This window comes from Microcaecilia unicolor, chromosome 8, assembly GCF_901765095.1.
Source record: "Microcaecilia unicolor chromosome 8, aMicUni1.1, whole genome shotgun sequence".
NCBI lineage: Eukaryota > Metazoa > Chordata > Amphibia > Gymnophiona > Siphonopidae > Microcaecilia > Microcaecilia unicolor.
In genome coordinates, this window is record NC_044038.1 from 237,449,104 (window position 1) to 237,474,838 (window position 25,735).

The window sequence follows — 25,735 nt, forward strand, 5'->3', positions numbered from 1 at the left end:
AGACTGGATGGACCGTGCAGGTCTTTTTCTGCCGTCATCTACTATGTTACCATCCAGCTTATAATTGAAAAAGAAAAACGCCTATATTGCGACCCAAATCGGGAGATAGACGTTTATCTCACAAAAACGAATAAAGCGGTATAATCGAAAGCAGAATTTGGACGTTTTCAACTGCACTCCGTCGCGGATGCGGACAAAGTTGATGGGGGCGTGTCAAAGGCGTGGTGAAGGCGGAACTGGGGCGTGGTTATCGGCCGATCAGAGATAGGCGCCTTTCGCCGATAATGGAAAAAAAATATGCGTTTTTAGCGAGAATTTAGGGCATTTTTCCTGGACCCTGTTTTTCCACGAATAGGGCCCCAAAAAGTGCCCTAAATGACCAGAGGACCACTGGAGGGGGTTGGGGATGACCTCCCCTGACTCCCCCAGTGGTCACAAACCCCCTCCCACCACAAAAATATGCCGTTTCACAACTTTTTATGTTCACCCTCAAATGTCATACCCACCTCCCTGGCAGCAGTATGCAGGTCAATGGAGCAGTTATTAGGGGGTGTAGTGGACTTCAGGCACGTGGACCCAGGCCCATCACCCCCCCCCCCACATGTTACACTTGTGCTGGTAAATGGGAGCCCTCCAAACCGCCCCCCAAACCCACTGTACCCACATGTAGGTGCCCCCCTTCACCCCTTAGGGCTATAGTAATGGTGTAGACTTGTGGGCAGTGGGTTTTGAGGAGGATTTAGGGGGCTCAACACCCAAGGGAAGGGCGCTATGCACCTGGGAGCTCTTTTACCTTTTTTTTGTGTTTTTGTAAAAGCGCCCCCTAGGGTGCTGGGTTGGTGTCCTGGCATGTGAGGGGGGACAGTGCACTACGACTCCTGGCCCCTCCCACGAACAAATGCCTTGGATTTATTCGTTTTTGAGCTGGGCGCTTTCATTTTCCATTATCGCTGAAAAACAAAAACGCCCAGCTCACATATTGTCGAATAAAACATGGACGTCTATTTTTTCCCAAAATACGGTTCGGCCCGCCCCTTCACGGACTCGTTCTTGGAGATAAACGCCCATGGAGATAGACATTTTCGTTCGATTATGCCCCTCTATGTATTATCCCCAGATTCTATGTATGGCACCTAGAGATGTGCACCAATTTATTAACAATGTGTGTAAGTTACCAAGGTTAACAAGCTAATTAGCGCTGATAACAGCACTTAACAAGCAACGAATGAGCACTAATTGGCAATAATTAGAATTTATGTGCACAACTGGCTAACCATATTCTGTAAGGAAGTGCACCAAACTTCTATCGCTCACTGGCAAAAAAAAAGGCGTAGTTATGGGCAGGGAAATGCGTATTTCAGTGTGCCTAAATCTATGTGCAGGGATTTATGCCAGGTTTTCATTGGTGTAAATGTGGGGGCGGTCCGCCCCGGGTACACGCTGCTGGAGGCGGACCGCCTGTCGGCTCTGCTGGTTCCCTGCTCCCTCTGCCCCAGAACAGGTAACTTCCTGTTCCGGGGCAGAGGGAGCAGGGAGCCAGCGGAGCCAAGAGGCACGCGGCTGCTCTCTGCACCCTCCAGCAGCCAAGAATGCACCCGGGGGGGGGGGGCTTGATGCGCCAGGGAGGGGAGGTGTCATTGCGCCGGGGGGGGTGTCGTGCTGCACCCTGGGGGAATGGACGCCGCTGCACCCGGGGGGGTGCGCAGCAGCGATCCGTCCCGGGTGGCAGCCGACCTAGGATCGCCACTGATGGATGCACGTAGATTTAGGTGCTGGTGCATCAACTAAATGTATTCTATATACTTAGGGTTACCATATGTCCGGATTTACCCAGACAGGTCCTCTTTTTGAGGACAAGTCCGGGCAACCAGGCGGGTTTTGCCAATCTGCCTGTTTGTCCAAATTTCTGGACAAATGGGCAGGCTGGTGGGCGACGGCCCGCCCACCAGCCTGCCCGTTTGTCCAGAAATCCAGACAAACGGGACAGATTGCTAACCTCCCCTCCCCTTGCTTACTACTGCCCTGGTGGTCTAGTGACCTCTTCCGCCTTCGGGGCAGGAAAGAGCCCCCTCTTTCCTGCCCGGAGCGCTGCCCCGCATGCATCCTTCGTGTTGCTGACCTCGGCGCCGATTCAAAATGGCCGCCGAGAGTTGAAGTGACCTGCAACAACCCTAGCTACCATTCCCCCTTCCCTTCCCCATCCTTGCTATCAACACAGACAGTAGGCCCCAAGGACAAAACAAAGGTAGGGCAGATGGGTAAGCTGCCTCTGAGGAGCAAGAAAGCCCTGATTCTCGGAGGAGTCTGATTAAATACTACCACCCCACAGTCCACTCCTCATGGTCACTTGTCCAATGAGAGCAAGAGTTTTCGATGGGAATTTGCATTTGTATTTGAAGACGCCAATCCCAAGAACCCCTTATGGAGTCTGAACCCTCCTCCGTGACCGCTTTTCCAAGGGAAGCCCTACCGGAAGAATTGCCAAGGTCGGAGGTAAGGAGCCCAGCCCACGGTTAATGGTTGCCCTTCAAGACCAGCTTTCAGGCTTGTCTCAGCAGCTGTAACTTTTATATCAAGAAAGAGAAGCTCATCTTTCCACAGAAATATCCAGAATACCCAATCAGATTCTAAAAAAGATTCACAGTTAATATGGCATATACAACATTATGAGTTTCATAGAATCTTCCAAAACAGTTAGTCCTCTGTCCTTCAAAGTAGGGAGACACATTATTTTTTTTTTTAATTAGGATTTATTTACTGCCTTTTTGAAGGAATTCATTCAAGACGGTGTACAGTAAGACTAGATCAAACATGAGCAGGAGGCAATTACAGCAGTAAAAATATTCAAAAACAATACAAAGTATGGCAAATTATATAGGCAGATGCAAAGGATACTGATGGAATTTTTTAATATTTCCAGGTAATCAATAGGTTATCAATAGAAATCAAACAAAATTAAAACATGGAAAAGAAAATAAGATGATACCTTTTATAACTTAATACATTTCTTGATTAGCTTTCGAAAGGTTGCCCTTCTTCATCAGATCAGAAATAAGCAAATGTGCTAGCTGACAGTGTATATAACAATCCTTCATAGATGGTCTAGCAGGGTGGGTAGGAGATGTGTATGGGGACTTCAAAGCATTCCATAGATAGTCTAGCAGGATTTTTGTGGGGAAGGGAGGGGAGGGGAGCTAATCAAGAAATGTATTAAGTTATGTCCAATAAAAAAGGTATCATCTTATTTTCTTTTCCATGTTTTAATTTTGTTTGATTTCTATTGATAACCTTAAGAGTGGACTAACACGGCTACCACACCTCTCTACTTAATATTTCCAAAATGTGTTATTTAAATATATCCTGGGTTGATATTTGGAGCAGCAGAATATCTTCTTTGGTTGGAGGGGCCACATATAGCGATCTCCAGCACCAAGACCTGTCGCTTCTTCCTCTTCAACATCAGCAAAATTCGCCCTTTCCTCTCTGAACACACCACCCGAACTCTCGTCCACGCTCTCATTACCTCTCGCCTTGACTACTGCAACTTACTCCTCACCGGCCTCCCACTTAGCCATCTATCCCCCCTTCAATCTGTTCAGAACTCTGCCGCACGTCTCATATTCCACCAGAACCGATATACTCATATCACCCCTCTCCTCAGGTCACTTCACTGGCTTCCAATCAGATACCGCATTCAATTCAAGCTTCTCCTTCTTACCTACAAATGCACTCAGTCTGCTGCCCCTCACTACCTCTCTACCCTCATCTCCCCTTACGTTCCAGCCCGAAACCTCCGTTCACAGGACAAATCCCTCCTCTCAGTACCCTTCTCCACCACTGCCAACCCCAGGCTCTGCTCATTCTGCCTCGCCTCACCCCATGCTTGGAACAACCTTCCTGAGCCCTTACGCCAAGCCACCCTCCCTGCCCATCTTCAAGTCGTTGCTTAAAGCCCACCTCTTCAATGCTGAGTTCGGCACCTAACTCTTACCGTTCAGTAATCCAATTTGTTTGCCCCTTTCGGATTGACTGTTCACTTGTCTTTTAGATTGTAAGCTCCTTGAGCAGGGACTGTCCCTCTGTGTTAAATTGTACAGCGCTGCGTAACCCTAGTAGCGCTTTAGAAATGTTAAGTAGTAGTAGTAGTATTACATATAGCAGTGATTTAACCAGAGCTGAGATTGTGATGTCATAATGCCTCATTCCACCAATGCCTAAGAGCCAACCTCATCAGTGATGTCACAATGGCTTGATTGTCCTATATTTGTCTCACTCTTATCTATTAGATTGTAAGCTCTTTGAGCAGGGACGGTCTCTCTTTGTTAAATTGTACAGCGCTGCGTAACCCTAGTAGCGCTTTAGAAATGTTAAGTAGTAGTAGTAGTAGTGTCCCTAAACTCTCTCATTGCTGATGCTGTTTTGGGTAAAATATTGGTCAGACCATGGCTCCAGTAGCCTACCCCAACCATCTGCCTATGCATTGGAGCATTGGTGAAACATGACTTTAAATTTGTCACCACCTTTTTAAGATGTTCAATCTTATTTACTTCCCCCAGTTTCTAACTTTTAGTTTCCAAATTTCTCAATCCAAAAAGAATGCAGACCTGGGAACAGGACCAGCAGAGGAAGCAACAGAATAAAAGAAACAGTCAAACTGATATTATGGAGAGTAAAGTGATGCTGTGAAATCCAGCAGGAAAAAATATAACAACTTTACAATGCTGAGAATGGATAGGTTGAGCATCATAGTTCAAGTTCAGTCAAGGAAACAATAATAATACATACTCCTCGGGATTTTATATATATCGCGCTGACATTTCCGCATGGAAATCGAAATGTATTCCATAACAATGTTCATAACTTAATTAGTGAACAAGTGAATCAGCACTAATTAGAATTTACACACACTATCCGCTAGTATTTCTACTGAGCTTTACTTTGTGTAAATGGATGTGCCTAGACTTAGGCGCTGTCATGGCTGCTCAGCGTATTCTATGTACCGCATGGAAATTTAGGCTTATGCTATAAAGTACGCCTAAATTAAGCTGTACTGTATAGACTGCGCTTAGGCAAATTTCATTTTGGCGCTGAATTTTGAGGCATGACATATAAAAATCTAGTTCACTGTGCACAAAATGATTTCAGCACATAATGCTTTGAGAGGCAGATTACCAACAGTTATTTATGTCAATTTTGCTCACACCTTTTTCAGTAGTAGCTCAAGGTGAGTTACATTCAGGTACTATGGATATTTCTCTGTCCCAGGAGGACACACAATCTAAGTTTGTACCTGAGGCAATGGAAGGTTAAGTGACTTGCCCAAGAACACAAGGTGCAGTGGTGGGATTTGAACTGGCCACCTCTGGATTGCAAGACTGGTGCTCTAACCACTAGGCCACGCCTCCACTCAGCAGCATTCCATGTAGAATCTCAAATAGTAGCAATTTTTATTTTATTTTTGTTACATTTGTACCCTGTGCTTTCCCACTCATGGCAGGCTCAATGTGGCTTACATATTGTATACAGGTACTTATTTGTACCTGGGGCAATGGAGGGTTAAGTGACTTGCCCAAGATCACAAGGAGCAGCAGTGGGATTTGAAGCGGCCATCTCTGGATTGCAAGACTGGTGCTCTAACCACTAGGACACTCCTCCACAGTTAAGCATTCAAAGTCAGGAACTAAGTCTTCCAGCGTTTTTGTTCGTTTGTTTCATATTGGCGCTGTTTTTTGTTTTTGTTTTTAATTTTTTGTTTGTCTTTTAACGGCAGACAGGCAGATCCATACACTTCTACATGCCTGAACCTGTAGCTCTGTTTTTCTTAGAAAAATTAGCCTACACATATAACAAAGTAAAACTAGGACTAACTCGACCACTGACAGAAAATCAAACCTGCTTTTCATAACCAGTTGGGAAAAAGTCTAGCTGGGTGATTGGCTCAACAGTATCATGTGACCATAAGCTAAAATCCATCAATAAGGGATATGCACAAAACAAATGTGTTTCCTTTTTTGTCTGAATTTTGCCAAAGTCCAGTTCATTTCACACATTTATTTGAATGCACACGATTAGACAAACTAGGTGGTCACCTAGTATGACTGCTTTTGGGGGACAAGGTAGAGTGCAACTGGAGTCTAAACAGATTAATCTGGTCAACCCAACAGACTCAAAGTTCCATCAGTACATAATTTTATCCAATTTCCAGATAGCCCACTTACCAGAAATTGACTTAATTGTTTGGATAGATAGATAGATAGATAGATAGATAGATAGATAGATAGATAGATAGATAGATAGATAGATAGATAGATAGATAGATAGATAGATAGATAGATAGATAGATCGATCTTGAGTTGGGAGGAGAATTGTTGGGGTGGTCATGATTGATAAGTGTAATTATCACAATCACTGGGGGAGGGAGGACCAAAGGGCTGAAAGTTCATCAAGGGGTGCAAGATAGAAGATTCATCTAGGGCAGTCCTCGGGACACACTTAAACAGACAGGTTTTCAGGATACCCACAATAAATGTGCTTGAGATAGGTTTGCATACAATGGAGATAGTACATGCAAATTTCTCTCATGCATATTCATTGTGGATATCCTGAAAACCTGACTGGCTAGCTGGGTGTGTCCCAAGGACTGGGTTGAAAACCCCTGGTCTAGGCACCTAATGCCCTAGCCCCAGCCCTGCATGCACTGGAGTTTCAAAAGGTGCTAATTGACTTAATGAAGGTTCGTTCATAGTTTACGTATTGTAAGTCAAATTATTGTGCACTAACGAACTGAATGTGGACTAACAAATATAGATCCCTACCATCTTATTACCCAGCTAATATCACTACACCATACACCAGTGGTTTTTGGAGCCAGTCATTGGGATCCACCAACAATCCAGAATCCAGGATATCCACCTGGAATGCGAACACAAGGGTGGGTTTCAGAACTATTAGTGCAAAGTATTACAGCATGCACCTATCATCTTCATTTTCTATTTAACTTTCAATTTTGCAGGACTGTACATTATTTGTGCTTTTCAGCTGCAGACTGGGTAACACCAATGCAGTGGTTAAATCAGTTTGCCCAGGAATATTAGTGAACAAACAATATCACTTCTAGCCTAATGTCGAACATGGTCTCTCCATAGTCGATGACCTAATGTGCGTTATATTTCCAATCATCACTCAAGAACCTCTTCACTATGTGTGTATGCACATGGTATATATACCATGGAGTGGAGGAGTGGCCTAGTGGGTTAGGGTGGTGGACTTTGGTCCTGGGGAACTGGGTTCAATTCCCACTTCAAGCACAGGCAGCTCCTTGTGACTCTGGGCAAGTCACTTAACCCTCCATTGCCCCCATTTAAGCCGCATTGAGCCTGCCATGAGTGGGAAAGTGCAGGGTACAAATGTAACAAAAATAAAATAGATACTATTGGAGATTCTACATGGAATGTTGCTATTCCACTAGAAGGCTGCGTAGGCTTCTGTTTCTGTGAGTCTGACGTCCTGCATGTATGTGCAGGACGTCAGACTCACAGAAGCAGAAGCCTGCGCAGCCACATTGGTAATCTGCAAGGGCCGACTTCTACATGGAATGTTGCTAGTTGCTAGTGGAATAGCAACATTCCATGTAGAATCTCAAATAGTAGCAACAGTGGAGGAGTGGCCTAGTGGTTAGGGTGGTGGACTTTGGTCCTGAGGAACTGAGTTTGATTCCCACTGCAGGCACAGGCAGCTCCTTGTGACTGCAGGCACAGGCAGCTTCTTGTGACTCTGGGCAAGTCACTTATCCCTCCATTGCCCCAGGTACAAGTAAGTATCAAAGCTGAATTGAGCCTGCCATGAGTGGGAAAGCATGGGGTACAAAAATAAAATATATATATATCATGAACTGTTCCATGTATGTTATGTTCCATCTATATTACCATGTATGTATGCACCTTAATGCAACTCCATTTGTAATTCTGTTACCCGGAAATGGCAACCACCATGACGGCAAATGTAAGCCACATTGAGCCTGGAAAATGTGGGATACAAATGCTACAAAAAAAATATGATACCTTTCCGGACAGTGAACCCCTTGTGTAAAATTTAAGGGAAAGAAGATAAACCACAGGTCTGGCATCTACCCTATAGACATGAGCTCATTCTGAAAAGGGCACCAGTCAAACAGCAATCTTATCCAGTATATGAGAAGTTTTCTTTCCTGTGATCAAAACAATATAGATGCTTGATGTAAGTTTTAAATAAGGTGAATACCTCCATACTGTACATCTGTGTTTCTTTTCCATGTAGTCTGAGAAAAAAAAAACATCTTGGTGCTACTGGTTTTTTTTTTTGGTTGCAAAGGATAATAAAAGCATAAAATTATAGCTATCAAATCTGTGCTGCTTTTGTGATTTATGAACACACTTTCATTTTCTTAAGCTTGTGAAGCAGGAGAAGCTTCAATAATATGAAGCTATCCAATGCAACAGTCACTTCCTGGAAGAAAGGACAACCAAACTTTCAGTAGGTAACCCAGAGCTTTTGAAACCTATCCTGGTGACCCCACAAGACTGGGAAGCCCTGAGACAGCATTATTATCCAGCACTGCCACTGAGGCCCAGATGCATTAAAGACATTGGTAATTCCCGTTCCCTACCGATTCCATAGCGAATCGGTAGGGAACGGGAATGCATCAACGATAGGGAATGCAAATGAGCTACTCGTTGTAGCTCACTTGCATTCTCTAGTCCTTCGGTACCTGAGTCGGAGAATCGGGACGTCCCTTTAGATTAGGCTCCTCTTCCTGGTCTCTTCAGCCAATCAAAGCGGGCTTAGCTGGCTGTTGTCAGCGAAACGCGTTCTGATTGGCTGAAGAGACCAGGAAGAGGAGCCTAATCTAAAGGGACGTCCCGATTCTCTGGCAACCAGGAAAACATAAAAGTTTTGCTGTGGAGGGGCGGCGAAGACAAAATAGAAGGGGGGGAAAAACACCAGCGCCGGCAGAGCTAGAAAAAAAAGACGTCTCTCAGAAGCGCAGGGAGAGTATGTCCTTAAAGGGCGCCCCTCACATGCGCTCCCTGCTTTTTTTTTTCTTTTTTACCTTTTTTGGGGGCCCTTTTCCTTTCCGATTCCCTCACAGGAGCCCTAACAAGAGGTCAGACCTCCCGTTAGGGTTCCTACGGTAAGGGAATCGGAAAAACGGTAGTGCAGCTCATTATAATAGCTTTTCAATCATTTGCATTCCGTTTTCGTTGCCTGCTACCGTGGCAGGGAAAATGCCCTTAGTGCATGCCCGGGGTGAACTACTTGCGTTTTAAACTGGCTGGAACCAGTTTAAAACGCAAGTTGTGGGCTCGTTAGGTTTTGTGCATCTGGGCCCCAGAGTCTTTAGATCTTGCTACTTCTCCATAATCAGAGTTCTCAACTCAGTGTGGAAACACACCCAGACAGACAGATTTTCAGGATATCCACAGTGAATATACATTAGAATGATTTTTGTGCACTGCCTCCATTGTGTGTAAATAGCTCATGCATATTCATAGAAACCTGAGTGGCATATTTTGGGCCTTAGAAAAGACAATGGGATATCATTGTTATAGCAAATAAACAGCCAGTTGTAATGGTTTGGAACTGATGGAGATAAGGCATTTTAACTGGGGGTAACTGAAATTTTCTTCAACCATGCTCTACAAGGTCCTTTTTTCCTAGAAACCCTGCTCCTGGTCACAGAAGTAAATATTCATTGATCGGTGGTGAAGGAGGGCCTCAAAAGGATGGATCTCTTAATAAAGGTGATTAATAAATTCCAATAAATAAATAAACAGTTCAGTATTTAACCAGCTGCATGCCATGGGTGCAGAAAAGAGTAAAAGCTTAGCTGATGATACAGTTATATTGACCTAAAGAAAATTAACAGACATGGTTGGCTAGAAATAATCACTTTATAAGGTTAATTATTGTTTAAAAATCCCATACCTGACTTTGCTATAGGTTGTGTTTCAGTAGAGTAGGTTATTAACCTTGTGAAGTTATCATTTTACCAACTATTTATTTCGATTTTCTTTTTAATCCTGTTACCATTGTGTTTCAAAGTAAATTCCATATTTGTGTCCAAAATTATAAAGTGCCTTGTTTAAATATAACCTGTTCACTGGGTAGCTCTGCAAAACAAACAAATCCAGTCAGTTCGTGTCCTCTCTTTATTATTTCATATATTTATGTACCACAACATATGTTAAAGATAAAATTTTGTGATATACATTTCATCTTATTTATCACAGTTACATCACAGGTACATTTTTTTGAAACATTTCCACACATCTCGTAGATTGCACAGAATGAATTTTGCTTCCTGAACACGATCGCTTCAACAATATCTGCTTTTTTTTTTTTTTTTCGAAAAGAAATAAACCAAGAAATCGAATTTCTGACTTCCGCTGGAGACAAAAAAATGCTCAGAATGGGAAATGGAGATTGTTGAAAATGACTGTGGTGCAAGAATGTGCGTCTTCGTACCTCGGGATACTGAATTTAAATTGAAATTAAAAAAAATCAGTGTTTTACTGACATTAATGCATCATTGCACATAATAACGTCACTGATTTCTTGGACGTTTTTCATATACGTATATCCTCCATGCTTCTAGTGCATTTTTCTGTTTAAGGAAATACAACCTTTGTTTCAACCTGAACATGTATTTAAATGATAGAATTTTAAATACTGCAAAAAAAAACTTGGGCATTTTAGTATAAAATGCAAACACTGTTGTAAAATGTTGGTTGCAAGATATGGTCCCTGGAGTGATGTACTGACAGAAAACTGTACTCAGACACTGTACAATGTTTATAAGTACGGGACATGCAGCAATACCCGCCCTGGATTTAATTACAATTTATTGGCTGTAAGACTTTGAACGTCATTAAACTGTTCCCCTGCATCACCCGCCAGCAGTCTGGCTTTAGACCACATACTGGGAAATGATTGGTTTTACTATTTAAAACGTCACGAGTGACATCACAAAGCGTGCACCAATCAAATACCAGTGTGTGTTAGGACATGACGCTTCCAAACATGGCCGCTCCCGAGTATGTTGGAGAATTGCAGGAGCCCAGTAGAAATATAGGTAATAATGACAATAAGAGCTGCCATTGAACAATCGAATACCACCACCCCTTTACTACATGGTTCCTTTGGAATATTACACAGTGCATGATGAATACACTTTCCTCTCAAGTTACAAATCTATGCTAAAATATATTATCATGTCTGGACTGTAGGGAACACACTAATTTGTTAACCTTTAGTTCTAACAGTATAAATGTGCATAACTCAAACATTTGGCATTTTTTTTTCAACAGGATGCTTAATTGTCTAAAGGGATGTTGTATGAAATGTTGCTTTTAGGCCATCAGTGTTTCTTTGTGATTGCCACCAATTAGTCTTCTGCATTGGTTCTGTAAGCTTCTATTAAGCCCTCCAAAGAATGGATAAACCCGGAAAAACTACATATAGAACCTATAACGAAAATGGCAACATCAAAAAAGACATGGTGCCACAGAAGCTTCCTCCACTGTAGTTTAAGGTGGAAGAGGCTAGGGAGCAGAAAACAGAGGCCTGCTCCTGTGAGGCTGCCTGTCAGGCCCATCAACAGGGCAAAATGAGGGACATAGATAGCCATCAGTAAGGTAAAAACTACCAGAGCGCACCTGAGGGTAAGTCCCCAGGATTTTAACCTGCCATCGCCCGCGTAACAGTTGGGGAACACAGCCCTGCTCCCCTCTTGGAAAAGAGATCTCTCCAAGACTTCCACGGCTGCGAAGAAGGGCAATGGATAAGAAAGCAAAGCTTTGGATACCAAGAAAATGTTGACTACGGCTCTTATGGTGGACGGTAGGTTGTCTGTGATGACTTCTTTCGTTTCATCAGCCCAGGTCAGGTATGCGACCAAGGCAAAGAGTCCCTTGAGAATGCAAGCTGCAATGTGAGTCCAGTTCATCATGCTATGAAACTCCTTAGGGTTCTGCATATTTCCCTCCAGAGAGGGTAAAAAAATCTGGGAGGTGTAACTAAAAACAATTATGCCAATAGATATGGGGAACTTCTTCACATCAATGTAAAACTTGACTTTGTCCCAAGCCCAGTCGCGTGCTCTAGAGAGACAGTAGGCGATCACTAAAATATTGATGACAAAATGGGCCAAGGTGCAGAGCAAGCTAAATTTGGAGACGGCTTTGAGGTTCTTCAAGAAAGCACATGGAAGCAGGACTGCTGTGGCAATAATTGACCAGGACTTTTGGGAAATAGGCAAGTTTGGGAAGCTATTGTACATTAGGTTGCCACTGACCACCACGTAAAGAATGCAGGTCATGACTAGCTCGATAATCTGGGCCACGTTCACAATCCTACCCCCAAGTTTTGGAAACCTTGGGGCGCAGCATGCATTGGCAATATCAACATAGGAGTCTCTGGTTCGTACTATATCCCCATCTTCATTTTCTTCGTAGAGACAGGCAATAAGAATTTTTCCAGTATAACAGCATACGACTGCAGCGAAAATAATTAAAAATAGTCCTAGGTATCCACCGTGAAGAATAGCATAGGGCAGGCCAAGGACAAACATCCCCTACAGGAAACAAACAGGAAAAAAAAAAGGCATGTTTTCTATTTCGCATTAAAGACTACAACCAATTTGTTTGTATATTTTGCAAAGAAACTGAAATAATAAGACATTTATCTCCTTGTATTCAATGGAAATCAGCCCGTATTTAAAACTTTAAAATGAACTGTTACTACGTTAATTATTAAGTAAGCAAATGAAAGGGGATTCTCTCAAACCAAATCTCAATTGGCTAAACTTAAGACGTTTTTATTCAATGTTCTGTTACATTTCTGGGCTTTAATCTAACAAAAGAAAAATTAAACCATTTTGCAGAAGAAAAATAGAAATCTTCTGTTCACATTTCTGATCTTTCACTTAGAATCAAATGTATTGGATAATTATCACGAATCAATTCCAGCTTCTCCAATGTTTGTTGGAGTGAGAGGGATTTTGAAGAACCCTTAAAGAAGAGGATGTGGTCAGGATGGAAATAGTTTTTTAAGTTATTATTATTATTATTATTCGTTTAGGATTCAATTTCTAGCATATAACCGTTTTTGCAAATAATTTTAGTTAAAAAAAAATCAAAAATGTTTCCTAATTTGATAAGATTAAGGCAACCTAGGACATGAAATATTTTCTTGGAAATGCTGAATTTTATGAAGCAATGACGATTTGGTCGGGTGGTTTTATCGGTTTATCTGGTCCGTATTTTCGCTTTAGTGAAGCCCCTGTTGACAGGGCCCTACGATGCAGAGCGCTACCTCTGCAATTCTTCTGAAAGGCAATCCTAAATATTCACTGTACTGAGCAAGACCCTTTCGTAATCAGTTCTTTTAAATAGGATGTGTTTTTTGTATTTATCTCCTATTATCTGTCTAACTTCTAAATCTCCGGTCGTAGTGACGTTTTATTTCCTTTACTAATTCTAAACTATAATGACAAAGAAAAAAAAAACAAAGTTGGAACGCATTTATACATTTATTCTGATTTTGTATATCCTGTGTTCCTGTTGCTCTTTATTTTCATTTTATCTTTGGTAGTAAAACGAATTTCCAAAAGAAAACACTGTAAACTATGCAGGTTGATTGTTTTAAAACGATCAGACAATAGGTATTTATATATGCACAAGCATGACATTTATGTTTTTTGTCTGTTTGTTTGTTTGTTTGTTTGTTTTGCTTATGTTTTATCAGAAACCTAGATATTACATACAGGATTAAAAGCATATGCTAACCAATGACAACTATGCACTAACGAAATCTACTACAGGATAACGAATGCAGGTAAGAGAGTTTAGAAAAAGAAATATACATTTTTTTAAGCCCTTACCTGGATAGCATTGGTGACGTTCCAACCAGCTTCCCAAGATGTGATTTTCGGTTTTCCCTGGGAGGATAACTCCGAGCACATACCCTCATCCTTGGAGGTTGAAGGTGGGGGACCGGTGCCGTCTCTCTGATAATGGAAGTCCCCTTCCAGGGTAGGATCTCCTCCTCCGTCCACGCTTACTTCAGACTTTAAGACGTCCATCTGAAGCCCCTGTCTGTGCTCCATGTCCAGATCGTCGCAATGGGCAAAGCCAACAGCTTCCTCATCGGTTGCCGCCTGAAATCCCATTCTAGCGAACATTCCACTCATTTTTGCCTGGGATTTATTCGAAACCGAGGTGGCAACGTTGGAAATTTTGCTTCTGATTAAGGTTGCCATTTTGTTTTCTGTTCAATTGGATTCCTCTTTCCAGAAAAAAAAAAGAATGATAAACCGTACGCTTGAACACCAGATTAAGATTAGTGTGTTTTCCAAGCTGCTATCTCCACTTTCTATTAAAAACAGACCTTCTCCTTGTCAATACTCTTTGAATCATGACACCTTTCCCAGTGGGATCTAAGACCTTGATATTTCCATGTTAGCAATTTGCCCTCTCTTCTTTGCTGCATGAAGAAAAGGAACCAAAACAGCTTCTTAAAATACCTGAGTTGGATGCCAGATTGGGTTTATTAGCAAGTCTCTCTGTACCCCCTTCCTTTCTGAGCAGCAGACTATTATAAGACCTCACTTGGTTGCTTCCAGTCTGAGTGATGCCAATGCAATGCAGGAGGATCCTAGGGGGAGAGGTGGGGTGGGGGGGATGTGTGCTCATCAACCTGCCAATGCAAGCCTTTTGCTGTGCTCACCACGTCTCCATCTCAAACCAGCATTTTTTTTTTTTTGTTAAGTGGCGAGGGGACTGCTGCATTTCTGGAGGAGGTTCTTCCACACCAGGCGAAGTCCTTCATACCCCCCACCTTCTTCAAGCCAGCAACACCAAAACTCTGCCACGAACACTTGAATTATGCATCTTTAAATTCAAACATTTTAGTAGAAATAATTATAATACAGTATCAACCACTGGCACCGGGATAAATATATACTGTCCCTGTGAAGAGATTTTTCCAGTCCAATAAAGTTAAATGTATTCACTTTGTACAACATAATACTTTGTCTGTAATATTCTATTCAACTTTTATCATTTTTTTCCATTAAGATCTGCTTTGTTTCCAGGGCTGCCAGTATGACATTCTGCACCAACGTAACCCTGGTTATGATTATTTACAACAGATCTGCAAAAGACAGAGCTAAATATCTGAGTGATACTGAACGTGTGGATTCCATGTATGTATTTTGTTGAATGACCTTTGTCTTCCTTGAAGGCAAAAAAAAGAACATGGACGAGAAGGGCTTATATTTTATTACCAGAGGGCATTTATTTCATGTATTTTTTATATTCACAATTTGATTGACCGTTATTTCACGTTAAGTACTTCAAAGCGGTTTTACAGCAATAAAAACTAGAAGGAAACCCAAATGACTGAAGTGTGAACAAATCGAGGAAATATTTAAGAGAGGACGGTTTGGCAGCCTTCCCTTGTATAGAAGCAGGAAAAAAAATAATTATAAAGAACTATTGAAAACCCTTATCTGCATAGAGCTCTGTAGAATTGAATATTATTGCATTCTCTCTGTGTACATGATGATCTGAACTCGCACATGTGTTAGAAAATCGTCCAACAATATAGTACACAAGACATATTTATAGAAAACCAGGGTTTTGTAATGCTGTGGGGGAGCAATGTATCGTGCTATGTATATATTAGTAAAACAGGGCACCCCGTTGCTTTGACTATTCAGATGAAATTATTACATACCATTGCACAAACAGGTCGAGAGAGAGGAGGTCAAAAATGCCCTCAGATTTTCAAAAGAACAGACGTAGTATAGTTATTAATTATTTTATTTATTTATTGCACTTGTGTCCCACATTTTCCCACCTATTTGCAGGCTCAATGTGGCTTACAGAGACCTGATATAGCATATATATATATATATACCAGGTTGTAGAAAACCAAGTCAAAAGCTCACATTTTAAATTCCCTAAAGAAATGTATTAAGTTATGTCCAATAAAAAAGGTATCATCTTATTTTCTTTTCCATGTTTTATTTTGTTTGATTTCTATTAAATTCCCTAAACAAATTGTCACTGACATAGTCTGGTGCTACTGTAGGCTGACGTGTGAGTAGATGAAGCTGAATGGTTTTCAGCCCACCAAACCCTGCTTTTTGTCAGAGAACTGAGGGTGGGGAGGAGGAGTTGCCCAAACTCGGGCCTGTTTCCTTGTACTAGAAAATGGTTGGCCTTCGATTGGGTTTGCAGTGAGGAAATGAAGAAACCCAACAGAGGAAAGCGTATCGAAGTTAAACTTATACAGTTCTGAAAGATGCTGCAATTCGTTGAAATGCATTTTTTTCTATTCTCGTCAAGCAGATTTCACACATCTCTGTTTCCCACAGAGTTGAGAAAAACCAGAAGGGAATTAGGAAAGAAAGATACTGGGTAGTGACCTCTAGTCTGCATGCGATCAAAGAACGACAATATTGCAAATGAATATATATATATATGTATGTATGTATAAGTAATGGAGGTTTCAATGGATACATTTCTCTTTTTTTTTTTTGGTTAATTTACAGTGCAGAGCTCCCAGGAGAAATGGATGGGGGTTACCAGAGTTATCAAAATAATCGCTTGTGTTAAAAGAGTAAGGAAAACATTTTTAATCTTAAATTTTCAATGGCGTCTCTGAACTCTGACAGGAAGGTGAAAAATGCCTGTACTTCTGTGAATTCTGCAAGAGAAGCTGCCGTTTAAAAAAAAAAAGTACAGGAACTAGGTGGTTATTAAACTGAGGTCCATTTGCTCTTTTGCATTGATGGGGAAGAGAAAACAGGGGTGTCAAGAATTTGTCCCTTTTCCATCACAATGTTATTTTGTTTTAATGTTATAATACCCTGTCTATAATACCCTGTCTATAATAAGCATAATACTTTAAAATGCAATGACACATAGCCCAACCTTCTCAAAATAAATGTGTTTATGCCTGGAATACTGCCTGCCTCTTTCTTCAAATAAAGCACGAAACTCTCCCAAAAGGTCAATATGGAATCCTCCAGAATTAACAGCCAGCCTTCCAATAACGCGTTATCTAATGCTCCAATCACATATTTTATTTCATCTTCCAATAGCGTGTCCAATTCGTCCATAACACCGTCCAATGCACCAATACAACAACATCTAGCATTCCTAGCGAGAGAAGTCAGCCCTCGACTAACACAGTACAGGGTTCAAACCCCAATAGCCCAGGAAGGACAGCACCAAGCTTTAACTCCGGCCCTCCCCTAGGGTCGTCTTTCACCATCACCAATCAAGGGGTGGAACTTAAGGAATTTCGCCCTCTCGTGCAAATGATTTCACACTTTAAGATAAAAGTTCTACTCACACCCCTTTCTCCCCGCAAAAAACGTACGCTGTGACACATGAATACAAAGCAGCAAAATAGCCTGTTCACAAAATCTATGAAGCAATGGAAACTAGTCAAAGCCTAAAGTGTTGCTCTGTACTCATTGGACTCTTATAGGTCACCAGGAGGTGATAGGTGCCATCCTCTGGTTTTGGGAAACTACTTGAAAATCTAAATGGAAATTGAAGACTTGAACGCATACGTTCAAATATCACCCTTGCATGCGTTTTTCTTCTGGGCTTAATTTGTCATGAACCTGAAGGCTGTCAAAGTCCCGTGCTTTAAAAAGTAAGAAATAAAAATTCGGTAGCAAGATCTTCTAATCACCTGCTTTTGTAATACATTCCCATGCTTCCAGCCTAAACTCTCTATGGATAGTTTCTAACAGACCTGTAAGACGTACAAGGGGAAACGACAGGCTATAAATTGTACATTTGTAGCTTTCAAAAGAAGCTTCTCCCCCCCCCCCCCCCCCCCAATTGGATTTCTCTCCGCGTTTCTTTTTCTGAACCTGCAATTTTTAATTAACTTCATTCAGTCTATGTAAAGTAACATTACAAAGGAACAGTAGGATACATAAAACCTCTTCCATATCGGACGGGACGGGGGAGGAGGGACGGCACCCACCCCATTCCCACACGCAAGACGGGATAGTGGTGCAACGTGAACGCGAAAACGCTCACAAGAGTCTGATCACCAATAAACTGAAGTGCTTAAGCGCATCGCGCCACCTTTAAAAATAACAGCAGTATCTTCTCTAAGGTAACTAATCCCTTCTGTTTCCAGTGTATAATAAACCCTGGCTGTAACACCAACAACAGACAATGCAACGGGACCTACTTTGAGCATCTAGCATGGCAAACAGATCGTGCAAAAGCAGGGGATCCGCACGGTGGTCACCAGTGAAACAGCTTTCCTGCGCACGTTGCTTCGTTCAATACTTTACCTGCCAGGTTTTCTTACAGTGAACTTTTTCTCGGCAGCCTTCAACGGGTGTCAGTGCGACAACGACAAAACACAAGAACAATATTAAAAAAAAAAAACAAATAAACAAAAATTGTGTGTCTATAATTCAAGACGAGAGGGTGTGAGGGAGAAGGAAAAAGCAAGAGAGAAACCCACGCGCCTTCCTTCTCCTCTTTGCCCGGAGTCTTTGATTCCATTAGGAAGTCAGAACTGGTTCAGAGCAGGGGAGTGATCACAACCCTTCAGAATGACATCACTGCTGCCCCCCCCCCCCCCCCCCCCCGCAACTAACAATTACCCTAAGCAAGCGGTAGAGTAGGTTTCGAGCAAACACTGCACAAAGGTTACCACGTCTCCGGAGACTGCGAATCTGGGCTTCGCGTTTATTTCTACTCTTATATATTGATTTCAGAAGAGGATCTAAAGGATGTTCTGCAAAAAAAATAGGTACCTAGATATATGGGTCAAAGCTTAAGAAAATGTTATTAAAGTAAGATTTAATTCAGGATACGGGCATCGGGTTTTAAAAAAATTGGAGGTAAACTCTGTAGTACAGGGTAAGGGAAATGTGAAGGAAATTGAGGAGGAAAATCTTACAGGGTTTTTCATGGGTTAAATGGGACTCACAGAAACAGAAGCCTGCGCAGCCTTCTACATGGAATGTTGCTAGTGGAATAGCAACATTCCATGTAGAATCTTCAATACTAGCAACATTCCATGTAGAATCTCCAATAGTATCTATTTTATTTTTGTTACATTTGTACCCTGCGCTTTCCCACTCATGGCAGGCTCAATGCGGCTTACATGGGGCAACAGAGGGTTAAGTGACTTGCCCAGAGTCACAAGGAGCTGCCTGTGCCTGAAGTGGGAATCAAACTCAGTTCCTCACTTCCCCAGGACCAAAGTCCACCACACAAACTTGTCTCCAAAACCCAGTCTCTGGTTTGAAGTATAGGAGAATCTTCTGCATGAATGGTCTGGAAAGACAAGTGATTTTTTTTTTTTAATCACAAGGACAATAAATTAAAAAAAGAAAAAAAAGAAGCAAGGAGAGCCTTACAAACAAAGAAAGAAGTCTTCTCTAGCCAAGCCACTGCACAGTCATAGGAAGCAGGTTCCATTCAGCCCAGGTATCTGTGAAAGAAGCCTGAGACCTGCTGTTTTGAGAATACTAATCTGTAGTATGGAGAGATGGGATTTTTTTTTTCCTTCAGATGATATCTTTTCTTAAACAACATGACCACTATTTACCGTTTCTTTGATAGCAATTGCAGACCCAGTGTAATATAATGAAAATATTATCTAGATACAGGGACCCAATCCTAAGAACAGAGCATAAAGGTACTGGGGTTAGAACATTGAAACTAAAGCCAACATCCTGTCCCTGGAAGTGGCCAATCCAGGCTGCTTGGAATTCTCCAATTGATTCTCATGGGGAGATCAAGTCACTGTTCCTAAGTGGCAACCCCCCCCCAATCCAGCTGCTAATGGATCTGTCCCCCCAGTACCTCCTCTCTTATGTACCCCCTCCTCCATCTCAAAATGAAGACATACATAGTAACATAGTAGGTGACGGCAGAAAAAGACCTGTTTGGTCCATCCAGTCTGCCCAACAAGATAAACTCATATGTGCTACTTTATATGTATACCTGACCTTGCTTTGTATCTACCATTTTCAGGGCACAGAGTAGAAGTCTGCCCAGCACTAGCCCCGCCTCCCAACCACTAGCCCTGCCTCCTAACCACTGGTGCTGCCACCCAATCTCTGCTAAGCTTCTGAGGATCCACAGTAGTGCTGCAAAAGTTTTTATTATTATTATAGCCAGGGCTGGTCAAACCCAGTAAGCGGGGTAAGCACCGCAGGGGGGTGCCTGCCTTCAAGGGCGCCGCTACGGTGCCATACCGCGCCGCCCTTGGGGGTTTAAATCTTTAATTTACCTCTGTCCCAGCGGCCGCGTCATTTCAAAGCCCTGCCCGTCTCTAGCCTCCCCTTCCTTCGTGAGTTCGTTCCGCAGAGTCCCGCCTTCTGATGTCATTTCCTCAAGGGCGGGACTCTGAGGGAACGAACTCATGAAGGGAGGGAAGCCTAGAGACAGGCAGGGCTTTGAAATGACGCGGCCGCTGGGACGGACGTAAATTAAAGAAGAAAAGGGGGGGAGAAGAGGGCGGGCAGGTGGCCACAAATGGGAGGGGGATGGGGCGAAGGAGAATTGCTGGACAGGGGCAGGGTGGGAGAAGAGAGAAAGGAGATGCTGGTGGGGGGGGGGGGGCACCAACATAGTCTGCAGGGGGGCGCCAGAGACCCTAGGACCGGCCCTGATTATAGCATTGCAAAATCAAAATGCCACAGCATTTCTCTTCTCAAATATAGATTTATTTACTTCACAAACTTGATATACTTCAAAATTGAGCCTGTTCAGGCAGGAGGCGGGACTGGTGGTTGGGAGGCGGGGATAGTGCTGGACAGACTTATACGGTCTGTGCCAGAGCCGGTGGTTGGGAGGCGGGGCCGGTGGTTGGGAGGTGGGGATAGTGCTGGGCAGACTTATATGGTCTGTGCCCTGAAGAGCACAGGTACAAATCAAAGTAGGGTATACACAAAAAGTAGCACATATTAGTTGTCTTGTTGGGCAGACTGGATGGACCATGCAGGTCTTTTTCTGCCGTCATCTACTATGTTACTAAGCGGTTCTCAAAAATTAAAATAGAACTTCTGGATAATGCTTATGAAAGGATAGGTATAGGGAGGAAATAAAGAGGGACCACAGAGGAATAGAACAAGAAAAAGGAGGGAGAGAAGCATCGAGAGGTTCAGCAGGGTAGGAGGCAGAATTGAAGGAACTGGAGGAGAGGAGAGGCTTTAGCAGTGCTTTGAATGATTGGAGGGGCTGCAGGGACTCTAAGAGTGGAGGGGAGGGAGTTCCAAATCTTGGGGCCTAAGTAACTGAAGGCAGTGTTGCCAGAGAGTGAAAGTTGAAGAGGTGAAGGGGGTGGGACTACACAGGGAATTGGCATCACTCATGGCAAGGAGTTATTTTAATTTATTTGATTTTATTCTCAACAGTTTTTCCTTTGTTCCTCATCTCAGCACGCACACTGTACTGATAGCTGGGGCACAGGACAGTCATGTCGGTACTGTCCCTTACATTTTTTTAATCATATTTTTCCAAAGAGCAATCATTTTTCATGTACTTAACACCCAGCTACCCATATTTGAGACCTGAGCTGTGGTGTTTGCTTTTAATGAAACCAAGAAGTTAAAAATTTGCACCAATCCCATGGATGTCCTACCTACCAGCACGCCAAACATCCCCTCCCCCATTTTGTACGTCCTCTCCTTTTGCCAATGAGATGCCACCATGGGAAAGGCCAGTAAATCATTAGATCTGTGTTTTCTTATGACCACTTCTGTTTTTTTTATGACCTCTATAGCTGAACACACAGCTAAATTAAACATGTCCAGCCCAATCTCTGTAAGAGAAACACTGTCATTTCTGTGAACTCCTTTGCATTGCTCTGTCAGGTCCTCCTGGTCTATTACATATCCCCCTATTGTCTTGACACATTTGTATTTCCCTATTTAGCCCCTTTTCAGCTTCTGCCTCTCCTTTTCTTTTTCCTTGCTCCGCTCCATGAAATACACAATATTATAACTCAGTGTGGGCAAAAAAAAAAACTCATTGTGGAGGAGTGGCCTAGTGGTTAGGGTGGTGGACTTTGGTCCTGGGGAACTGAGTTCGATTCCCAGCACAGGCAGCTCCTTGTGACTCTGGGCAAGTCACTTAACCCTCCATTGCCCCATGTAAGCCGCATTGAGCCTGCCATGAGTGGAAAAGCACGGGGTACAAATGTAACAACTACTACTGGAGATTCTAGATGGAATGTTGCTATTCCACTAGCAACATTCCCTGTAGAAGCCTGCGCAGGCTTCTGTTTCTGTGAGTCTGACGTCCTGCACGTACGTGCAGGACGTCAGACTCACAGAAGCAGAAGCCTGCGCGGGCCACATTGGTGATCTGCAAGGGCCAACTTCTACATGAAATGTTGCTATTCATGGAATGTTGCTAGTGGAATAGCAACATTCCATGTAGAATCTCAAATAGTAGCAACAGTGGAGGAGTAGCCTAGTGGTTAGGGTGGTGGACTTTGGTCCTGGGGAACTGAGTTTGATTCCCGGCACAGGCAGCTCCTTGTGACTCTGGGCAAGTCACTTAACCCTCCATTGCCCCATGTAAGCTGCATTGAGCCTGCCATGAGTGGGAATCAGATTCCACCGTGTAATATGCATTGACTAGAAAAACACTATCGAAAGATGACACGTTGACTGGTGCAAATACTGTTTGAAAGGGTCAAATAACCATTTCCCTCTTGCACCATAACTCACTATTCTATAAACCTCAAACACTTTAGTGACTTAGTAACATATAGTAGATGACGGCAGAAAAAGACCTGCATGGTCCATCCAGTCTGCCCAACAAGATAAACTCGCATGTGCCACTTTTTGTGTATACCTGACCTTGATTTGTACCTGTCCTTTTCAGGGTCATGTTATGTTATGTTTCTAGACTGCTTTCTTTATACCACGGTACAACCCAATGTGGTTTACAAAACAGATGCATCGATTCATCATTATTCTAACACGAAAACAACTAATATATCAATGAAACATATCACTATGTTAAAGCAGTGGAGGCAGCAGCAGCCGCATAATATGCATTCATTATATTCGCTCCCTGTCATCTCTTCCCCGAGCTGAATAGCATAATCTGTTTAGTATTTTTGTTTTCATAAGGAAGCGTGCTCCATGCCCTTTAGCATTTCATTTGCCCTTCTACACTCCACATAGCACTCAAGGTGTGGTCATGCCATGCATTACGATTTCCCAGTTTTGTTTTTCTATTCCTTTCCAAACCATCCCTTGCAATCTCTCTGTTTTCTGACTGCCGTTGCACATTGTGCTGAGCATTTTGAACGTATGGTTCACCACGAGTCTCTGGTCCTTTTCCAGCAAACAAGCATCTATCTATATGTAAATAAACCCCCCCCCCCTCAAACGTTCTGAAGCTCACTCCGTGGCAGTGAAGTACTGAACTCCTGTACTCTATGTAGGCTAGGCTATGTGGACCACTCACTCTCCCCCTCACTCATAGACCCGCCCTCAGCCACGCCCCATCTGCACATAAAAAGCAACCTCAACATTCTAAACTTTGTGGCTTCAGAGTTTGTAAGTTCGAAGCTCTGTAACCACATTTACAAACCATCTAACTGTGCCCCGCCCTCACGTCAAAACGTTATGACGTTGGGGGCGGGACATAATGAACACAACTACACTAAGCCCCTGAAGCCCATTGCTTCATCTGTGTTTAAACGAGGCACGCGTCGCCACCCCCCCCCCCCAAAATCTACCCCCCTCTCACACATGCCCATGCACATCACCCCCCTCCAAAAATGCCAAACCACTCCCATGCCTCCACCCGCCCAACGCCCCTCCACTCCCTGACATACGCTCTGCCCATCCCCAGTATGTGCACGTCAGCCCCCCCTCCAAAATCGCCAACCCCCCCTCTACTACACTCCCCTCCTCTTACTGCAGTCCCAGCCGCAGAACTGAAGGGCAACATACTTCGGACATTCTGCTGCCTTCCGTTCTGTTCGCTATGAGCTCTGTGCCCTGATTGGCTGCTCCCACCCTCAAGGGCGGGACCAGCCAATCAGGTCACACAGCGAACACAACGGATTAAGGCACCAGAATCTCCGAACTACCTTTCACTTCTACGGCTGGGACTCCGGTAACAGGAGGAGAGGGTATTAGAGGGGGGTTGCCGATTTTGCAGGGGGGCCAACGTCCACGTACTGGGGATGGGCAGGGCCTATGTCGGGGGGGGGGGGACTGGAGGACCTTGCTAGTGCCCGTTTCATTTGTCCCTGAAACGGGCCTTCATTACTAGTACTGTAATAATAACCGGGGCTTAATTTCTGGGGGAACGGCCTGGAATGCAGTTCCGCCACTTCATTTCACACTCCAGAACAGGGAGCATGCTCTGCCTCAGCTCCTCTCTTCCAAGCAGCCTGTAGGGAAGAGGAGGTGAGAGCTGAGACCAGAGCACAGCAGAGAACGATCACTCTGCTCCCTAATCCAGCTTCTCTTCTCCTACCCTTGGGTCTGCCTGTCCCTTTCTTCGGTTTCAAAGTTCCACTTCCAATTCCTTCACATTACGTACCTTCATCTTTCAAATCCTAAATGGCACAGCTCCAGACTATATGGTACCATTAATAAACTTACCTCAAAGAAACACTAAATATGAGGCAAGAAACTATCTCAGACTACGCCTCCCAAAAAGTGATCTACAAAACTGTCCACTCTGCAGACTTCACTTACCTAGGAAGCAAATGGTGGAACTCCTGACCACCCAAAATAAGAAATATATGGGAATATACTAGATTCCGCAAAATCCTCAAATCATTCCTATTCAAGCAAAACCTCACAAAGAACAACCATATCTCAACAATTAATTATTACCTGAATTGGTTATTACTCTATTTACCATTAACTTTCTCTTTGCTTTCTTATGCATTATTCTGTGTTATGTATCCTACACTGTTTATTGTAAGTCACATTGAACTCAAACTTGTTTGGGATAATGTGGGAAATAAATAAATAAACATTGCCATACTGGGACAGACCGAAGGTCCATCAAGCCCAGAATTCTGTTTCCAATAGTGGCCAATCCAGGTCTGGCAAGATCCCAAATCTGTCTCAGTTAATACAGGTCTTAATACTCTTCTGAATCGCCCAGCGTAAGAACAACCCAAAGATATTTGGGTACATTTTGAAATGTATCGTCCTAAATTGCACACTCCCTATCTCAGACAGCTTGAAAATCCTAGGCATTACAATCGACCGAAACCTTACACCAGAGAGCCAAGTGAAATCTACAACAAAGAAAATGTTCCACGCAATGTGGAAACTCAAACATGTGAAGCCATTCTTCCCGAGAGAAATAATTCGCAACCTGATACAATCAATAGTACTAAGCCATGTAGACCACTGCAATGGAATTTATGCAGGATGCAAAAAACAAATCATAAAGAAATTAGAGACCGCTCAGAACATGGCGGCCAGGCTCATGTTTGGAAAAACACGTTTCAAAAGCACCAAACCCCTCCGAGAAAAACTGCACCGGCTCCCAATCAAAGAACATATAGCCTTCAAAATCTGCACCATGGTTCATAAAATTATCTACGGCAAGGCCCCAGGATACATGACAGATATCATAGACCTACCAACCAGAAATACAATCAGATTAACAAGAACATACTTAAACCTCCATTACCCGAGCTGCAAAGG

At 43.0% G+C, this 25,735-nt stretch overlaps 1 protein-coding gene across 1 annotated transcript; it reads right to left on the reverse strand.

Moving 5' to 3' along the window:
- Nucleotides 1-11,422: 11,422 nt before the first annotated feature.
- On the reverse strand, nt 11,423-14,296 carry SLC32A1 (solute carrier family 32 member 1). The gene is made up of 2 exons (XM_030213564.1): nt 13,919-14,296; nt 11,423-12,610 (listed from the first exon to the last, which is right to left on the reverse strand). The coding sequence occupies exons 1-2, from the start codon at nt 14,294-14,296 to the stop codon at nt 11,423-11,425; spliced, it is 1,566 nt and encodes a 521-aa protein (XP_030069424.1).
- Between the last annotated feature and the right edge of the window lie 11,439 nt (nt 14,297-25,735).